This window comes from Hevea brasiliensis, chromosome 1, assembly GCF_030052815.1.
Source record: "Hevea brasiliensis isolate MT/VB/25A 57/8 chromosome 1, ASM3005281v1, whole genome shotgun sequence".
In the NCBI taxonomy this organism is placed as follows: Eukaryota; Viridiplantae; Streptophyta; class Magnoliopsida; order Malpighiales; family Euphorbiaceae; genus Hevea; species Hevea brasiliensis.
In genome coordinates this window covers 106,270,590-106,278,614 of record NC_079493.1, presented here as the reverse complement: position 1 = coordinate 106,278,614, position 8,025 = coordinate 106,270,590, and the positions used below count along the sequence as shown (strand labels likewise).

At 30.6% G+C, this 8,025-nt stretch overlaps 1 protein-coding gene across 3 annotated transcripts; it reads right to left on the bottom strand.

Moving 5' to 3' along the window:
• Positions 1–1,850: 1,850 nt before the first annotated feature.
• Positions 1,851–6,844, bottom strand: LOC110652181 (uncharacterized). Of its 3 annotated transcripts, XM_058146459.1 has the most exons (6): positions 6,663–6,844; positions 6,476–6,536; positions 5,694–5,837; positions 4,234–4,398; positions 3,150–3,436; positions 1,851–3,043 (listed from the first exon to the last, which is right to left on the bottom strand). In XM_058146459.1, exons 3-6 carry the CDS (start codon positions 5,815–5,817, stop codon positions 2,051–2,053), a joined length of 1,569 nt encoding a protein of 522 aa, XP_058002442.1. In that variant the 5' UTR covers positions 5,818–5,837; positions 6,476–6,536; positions 6,663–6,844; the 3' UTR covers positions 1,851–2,050. The 3 variants fall into 3 exon arrangements, with proteins under 3 accessions (XP_058002442.1, XP_021663418.2, XP_021663423.2); XM_021807726.2 differs by lacking the exon at positions 6,476–6,536; XM_021807731.2 differs by lacking the exons at positions 4,234–4,398; positions 6,476–6,536.
• Between the last annotated feature and the right edge of the window lie 1,181 nt (positions 6,845–8,025).

Sequence of the window (8,025 nt, the reverse complement as noted above, 5' to 3'; positions counted from 1 at the left end):
AGAGGAATAGAAAAGTGAATGAATTTTTATTGACGGGTATTTAAAATTTTTTATATTTTATAATGAGAAAATTTATCATTAAAGAAGAATTTATTATATTTATTAAATTATTATTATTATTATAAAAATTTTTTATAGATGATTGATGAAAAGCACAATTGTCCTTTTTCATAAAATAATTTTATTATTATTTTTTTAAAAAAAGGATAAATTTGAGAGCCAAACGCAAGTCTTTTCAACGGCAAAGACCTGTCGCACCTCTAGACTTTTCTTGAACTTGTATTTGTCTGTAATAGACAAGAATATATAGCCAATGCTTGATTGCCAAGAAAATCAACTGTTTCCACTATTCCGTTTGTCATGGTACTTGGTAATTAATTTCCCCTTGAATCTTTCCTAACCAAGTTTTCATTAAATAATTAATATAAATAAAATATTTTTTTATTTTTTTAAAAAATATTTTTCATTATTTAATATAATATTAATTAATAATATATATATATACATTATGAACACACAGTATAAGAAAGATTTACTATATATATTTATATTTTTAGGTAATTATTAATTGAAAGATAGTTATGCATAGATTTATATACCATATACATGTTACTTAAGCGATATGATTTACATCTTATATATATAAATATTTTTATATTTTAATAAAATTATTAAAATTTATAAAATTAAAAATGATTTAGATTCTATTTGTTTCAAAAAAATAATTTAAATATAAAAAATATTTTTCATTAAAAATATTTTCTTTTTATAAAAATAATTTTTATTATTTTGTTATAATGTTAAATTAATAGTGTATATTTATATCATATATGTGTAAATATTTTTATATTTTAATAAATTTTTCAAAATTTTAAAAATAAAAAATAACTTTATCTTTTAAAAAGAAAAAATCATTTTCAAGAAAAATGATTTAATTTTCTCTTTAATCACGAAAATATTTTTCATTAACTTATTTTTTTAGTGTCTCAAATATTAAAAAATATAAAAAAATATTTTCATTTTTCATGAAATAAACACAATCTCAATTTTTTCTTTAATGAGGAAAATATTTTTTATTAACTATTTTTCTTGAATGTCTAAATATTAAAAAATGTGAAAATTATTGTTTAAAAAATATCTTCTATAGAACAAATGGAGCTAAATTAATATAGATGTGAAGAAAATTTCACCATAGTCAAGATTCCTAGTACCACATATACAAGTTAAACCAACCATGGAATGAAAAAGAAATTGAAAAAAAAAATAATGCATAAATTCATTCATGAGTTTAAAATTAACTACTAAAAAATAAAAAATCTAATATCATCCTCAACTTTATAAACATTCATCTCATCCTAAGTTTTACAATTTAATAAATTTAAAAAATTTAAATATATAAATTAATATCCGATTTTTATAAAAAAAATTAATAAAACTATCAACTAATTCAATTTCTAATTTCTCCTTTTTGATACTGCCTGCTATTAGAAGGTTCACTAATTCCACTTCTTAAAAATTGAAGTGAAGGATCAAACATTTTTAAATATCAGAGTACCATTAAACCTTTCAGATATAACCATTATTCAATTTTATTTTAAAGCACTTGTTAATGACTTTTAATTTAACATATTTTAAGTAGCATTTTTCTCCTTAATAACATAAACCCTCTCAATTGAACATGAGAATTTTGACATACTCTTTGACCTAATGGTAAACTGTTAATGCAATTCATGATATTATAATGCCATGCACTAGGGTGAAAGCCAGATCTGCATTAGTATTTCTGCATGATAATTGCCCAAAGATAAAATGGAATGAAAGCAAAGCAAGAAGAAGCTAACAATCCCATGTGCAGTAAATGACTCTCAAATCAGCTATATATGTTTTGGACCATACAAAGGAATACGAATACCATAACTACAAAGGATGGTACCACCCACATGATTTTGTATCATACAATTACTTAAATGCAAGCATAGAGGTAAGATTAAGAACATTGCAAGATAATTCTAGACATAAAAATTACTTGATGTTTTCCCTCCTACTTAAGTTACAAGATCTGACCCGCCAATGGTTTGGTAGGAAACTTTTCAACCTTAGATCTAATGGATAAAATAGTATCACTCAATTGAGAGGATTCAAGCTCAAGCTTACTCAAGCGAGCCTTTGTTTCCTCAATTTGTGCCTTGGTGTCTGCAACTTCTTTTTCTTTTTTAGCTAAATTCTCCACCATGGATTCTAGCTCTTTCCTTGTTGATTCTATAATATTATTGCGGTTGGCTTTTGCTTCCTCCGCTGCTTGTTGCTGATTGTTGAGCTCCATTGCTTCTGTGAGTCCATTCACTATACTCCTCAGCCAACTAACATCAATTTGTGCCTTGGTGTCTGCAACTTCTTTTTCTTTTTTAGCTAAATTCTCCACCATGGATTCTAGCTCTTTTCTTGTTGATTCTATAATGTTATTGCAGTTGGCTTTTGCTTCCTCTGCTGCTTGTTGCTGATTGTTGAGCTCCATTGCTTCTGTGAGTCCATTCAGTATACTTCTCAGCCAACTAACATCAATTTGTGCAGACTCTACATCCTTAAGAACAGCCAAAAATTCTTTCACTTTGGATTTTGTTAGCTGATTAAGAGATGTGGATTGCAACTCTTGAACCACAGTGCAAAGGCATTCAAGATAATAAGCACGCAAGGAAGTTGATTCTAACCGACAGTTTGCTGCTATATCTCCATACTTGTCAAGGATTAACTGTAAGATAGGAGCAGCACTTGGTCTCACATGATATTTTCCTATTGACACACAGGAATCAGAAATAACAGACTGAATTTCATCATCACTCTCTTCTGAAGCTCGGGAAATGCCTGAAAAAGTGAAGTTCAGAGACTCAGCAGCAGGACCATTAGTCATCTCCACATTCTTAGCGATCGGAGATGAAGCTTCCTCTGGTGAAGCATGAAGCTTTTCATTGTCGTCTGGATTGGTTGGCGGCGCAATGGCGAAACAGGTAAAACCACCAAGTGATAGGTTTTTGGTACCATTAGGCTGTCAGAGGAAGAGAAAGTGTGAGGCATCAAATGGATATTGGGAAGAAGAGAAAAAGAGGAGGAGAGAGAGAGAGAGAGAGAGAGAGAGAGAGAGAGAGAATCACCGTTAGATTTCCAGATGTAGGCACAAATTCAGTGGCTCGAACTTGTCCCTTGCCAAAAGAATGATCTTGAGAGTAAGCTTCTTCAGAATGTTGCCGGGATGATGATGAAGATTGACTGTTCTCTGGTTCCACCTTGTTTTTAGCGGGAAAAGGTGATCGAGGTGACTGAGTGTCAGCAGGGTACACTGCTTTAACAGCAGAAATATTGTTTTGAGGGGACCTTGGCTGAGATTCAGACCCCTTCTTCTTCCTGCCGAAGCTTCGAGAAGCTTCAAGAATGAAAGAGCCTGCAAGAGCAATAAAGAATAGCTAAAATTTCTATTGAAGAATTATCTAACTTGGGAGTGGACACATCTCCATTTTTATTACATGGACTAGGAAAAAATTCAAGGGCCACGGAGGCATTCACTAACTCTTGAATAAAGTAAATTGAATTGGAACTATATACTCCTTTTGCAGACAAATTTAAGGATACCAGAGTTAAGAATGTAAATTCTTTAGTTTAGTGCAAGAGAAAACTGTCTACATTTTCTTTACCCATTTATGTAGATAACTGTCCAATCAAATTACTTTTCCTTCAAAAAAATGTCTAATTTCCAGACAATATGGCCAATACAGAATGAAATACTGAAAATATATCAATTAACATCAGAAAATGCAAGCACTTCCAGACACTTTTATCTGTTAAAAGACTGTTAATTATTAGATCTCCTAAAATCACCTTAGTTCAATGAATGATACCAAAAAAACAAATAAGCAACATGCCTTTATCTACAATTACTCATAGGAAATGTTTCATAATCCCCTATAAAGTTTATCAAATTGCAACAAGAAACTGAATCTTTTAGCCAATGAAGAGTTATTACACCCTCCTCCTAGGTCCTCTATCTCCTATTTGTTTATCTTTCTTGTGATTGTCATTTCCATTATAACTAGATTTATGTAAATTCTATGACTCGCTGTTATTTTTCCACTTGTAAGTGCATGTTACCACCCCCATCAAACCAAAAAGGATATAGTGTTATGTCTCTAAAGCCATTCCAGATGATCAAATGAGCTTTAGCATTTGAAAAGGGGAAGAAACCTGATTCTTTGTTAGCCCCCCGAGGCTTGGCCTCAGCAGTTCTATAAGAGCAAAATTTGCCACATTGATGGTAAGGATTAGATGCTTTAGGGCAAGTTGAGTCTGCTCTCCTTTCTCCATCCATCTTTTTGCTAAGGCCACCTCCTTTTATACCATTGCGATAATCTAAAAAACGAAAGAAGTAAATACACCTGTGTTTAGAAAATGTTTAGCAGATCACATAAACACATTATATGGTCCGGCAAAATTTATGTTAGCCCCACAGCCCCAGTATTTTCTTGTTTACAAGGCCTAAATATCAAGACGAGTGAGACAATAACTATTAAAATGAGGATGTGGAGTCCAGTGGTCTTATTTATTTATTTTTGTCCTTGATTAAATCATTATTGGTAAATACCTGTTTAGCATTGACGAGCCAAAAATTAGCAACTGAAGGTGCCAAGATGTCACACTAGTTGGCAGAATCTATTGCACTAGGCTTATTAAGTCCAAAGACTACTCTTTTCTCAGAAAGTCACTGTTAAAGGGCAAAGACCATGAAGGCTATGGCCTAAATTGGGCAATACTCCAAGGGGTGAAAGCACGTATGGAGGGCAACAATGGCTTGAATGGCATGCCTAAGGTTTAATATATTCATTATTTTAAGACAAGAAAAGATGTTGCATTTACTGACCTCACCTGGTTAGACTAAGTCTGCACAAATATTCAACTAAAATAAGGTATTAAAGAGACAAAACATAGTATGCACTGAATCCCATTTATTTACATTTAGAGTTCATCTTCTAAGATAAACTAAATGGATTTAACCCAAAATCGTTTAGAGTGGAGAAAGAGAATCCATATAGCCGATCCCAAATTTTTGGGATAAAAGCTTAGTAGAGTTGAGTTAAGTAAAACTGTTATTAGATAAATAACAGTTGAAACACAGCTTCGCATCTGCATGCCTAAGCTATGGCATCTTAAAAATTGAAGAGAGAGCCATTTGTTTACTGAATAAGATTGTGTTTGGCTCTGCAGATGTTCCATGGGGCCAACCAAAGAATAACTATATAACGATTGTCCACCAAACTTACTTGTGTTGTAAGAACACTACCAGAACAATTTTCTAACAAATTATAAGACACAATTTTCAAAAAAACTATAGTCTTAGAAGGAAATTCATGACCCCTTCAAAATTTTCTATGATATCTTCAAGGTATATTTCATTGCTGGACTTGGTTAGGTTGAAGATTCTGATATGATAAGAATACCAGTTATTTTCTTCAGTAAACAAACCAAAAGGCTTTTCACAAAAATATGGGAACAGATACATTGCTTCATTGTAGAATTGAGATGCAGATGGTACCATTTTGAACTTTCTATTCTCATGAAATGGATTCCATGTGTGAGGATTTCTCGTGGCAAGGAGACTAAGATGGTGAAATAACACATCAAAATACTAAGATATCAATATGAATTACCTGATTTTTTCTTCTCTTTCCACCCCTGGCCTTGTGAAATTTTTTCAAGGCAAGCTACACCACATTCATGATAGGGATTGCAAGCATTAACACACTGTGGATGTACTCTTCCATTGTCAGCCATCTTTTCTACAACCTATAGCACTGCAAATCACAAACATATTAATACAAACAATCAGATTTCCCATTTCTTTTCGCCACATACATTGACTCTGATTTTCTTTTTTCAACTTTTAACCTATATATTCCCAGTTTTTATAATAAAACACCATTGAAGCTATAAAATTGATATTAATCATTAAATGTAATATAACTCACTGCATCAATGAACAAAACGATCAAAAAATAACAAAAATTTGCCTTTGAGTCTTTACAACTGTCTAAATACTATGATAAGTATAACTTGATCTCAAAAAATTACTTGAATTATTAAAATAATTCCTCCAAATTGTTAGATACACAGCAAAATGAATCACCAAAAATGATTCCCAATAGTATAAACTGTACAATATCATTAAAATTGAAAGAATTATATGAGAAATAACACCAACCCAATGCTCCACTTCTAGCCAAAAATTGGCTTAATGGAGCTAAATATAACCGATTGAGTTGACCAAGTTTATTATTTTTTTTTTGTTTAAAAAACGTTAATGTCATAGAATAAACAAGGTTTTCAAAATATTTTTTGTAAAAAAAAAAAGAAAAAAAAAAAGAAAGGTAGGGAAAAGAGATTCAAGAAAACAAATTCCTGCCTTTTCACTACCATTTCCAAGCTCTCTTACCGTTTTCCAAACAACCAAACAGAGAAAGAAAGGAAAAACGTATAGACTGCTAGAAATCCACCTTATAAGAAAAGATAAAGAAAAAAAATGAAAATTTTCACAGAAAAGATCTTAAGATACCAATAAAACACAAGAAAAATTCCAAAGTGCAAATGAAAAACAAAAGAAGCAAGCAATAAAGCAATACCCAGAAAGACAGAGAGCTCCTCTGCTTCAAAGATGTTGGATTCTGTTTGTAGGCATTATTTGACTAATCTCTCCGCCCTTTTCCATGTTTCTATCTTTAATAAAACAACAGTTCTTGAACGTCACCATCTTAGAAAAACCAACAAAAAAGAGAGCTTTGGCTGGTTTGTCTCCAAGTTTGACTAAAGGCACACAATGTCGCACAAAGACTAAATAGAACCACCGTAGTCCTTACCCGTGGCCTTCCCTGCCCTGCCTAAATTTATGGCGTGCAGTACAACACTACCACGTGCCTAGTGCGAATTCAGACGTGGGATCTATTCCTATTTATTTTATTTAATTTTAATTTTTGCTGGACGTGGGTTGTTTTTGCTTCTGCCGTCTTTTTTAAAAATAAAATAAACTATGCCTTGTGTTTTGGTCAAGAAAATGGTTGAATCAGTAAGCTGACCGCACGCTATGCTCCGTTTATTGGATAGAAATTAAAAAAAAAAAAAGTTTCCTTTTTTTTAATATTTAAAATGTTTAAAAAATAAACTTGAAAATTTTATTTTTTGATTAAGAAAAATTTAAATATTTTTTAAAATAATTTTTATTCTTTAAAAAATTTATTTAATAAAATTTTAAAATAATTTTATAAATAAAATTAATTGAACTTGAATATATCATTACATTAAACAGAACAATGAGGAAATTAAAACCTGTGAAATTAAATGAATCTCTGTAATAAGCCCAAGTAACCCATTGAGGACAGCTCATGCCTTGTTTTAATAATTCATTAATTTTAAGCTAATATTTTTTATTAATTATATCATGATGATATCAGAATAAATCACTTAAAATAATATATACAGATTCACGGTGATCGAGAAAGTCAATATATATAGATAAAGCCTATTAAATTTGCATGTAAAATTTTTATTTTTATATTTTATTATTTAAAGAAGTTGAATGTTTTGTTAATTGTTGGAGTGCCTAACGGCGTTAGAAGATTCTGGAAGTGGGATGTGAAAAGGGAGTTTACGTATGGACATCCAACTAGAAGACGTTGAACGCGGCTTCTAGATCCTCCCTAATTAAATTTCAATATAGAGTTATTGACCGTTGAAATTGGTTGGGTTATGGTTTCATTCATAAATTAAAATATTAATAATTACTTACAATATCATATTTCAAATCTTCAAATCACATGAAATTCACTTTTATATTTTTCCTTTCTCATTTGTTGGGTAGTTGTTTTGAGATTTTACATTAATTATGAATGAATGCATGTGAATTTATAAAAAATTTTATATTTAAATAAAATTATTATAATTTTGCTAAAAAAATATACATATTTAATTCATATATACAATTTTAACTTG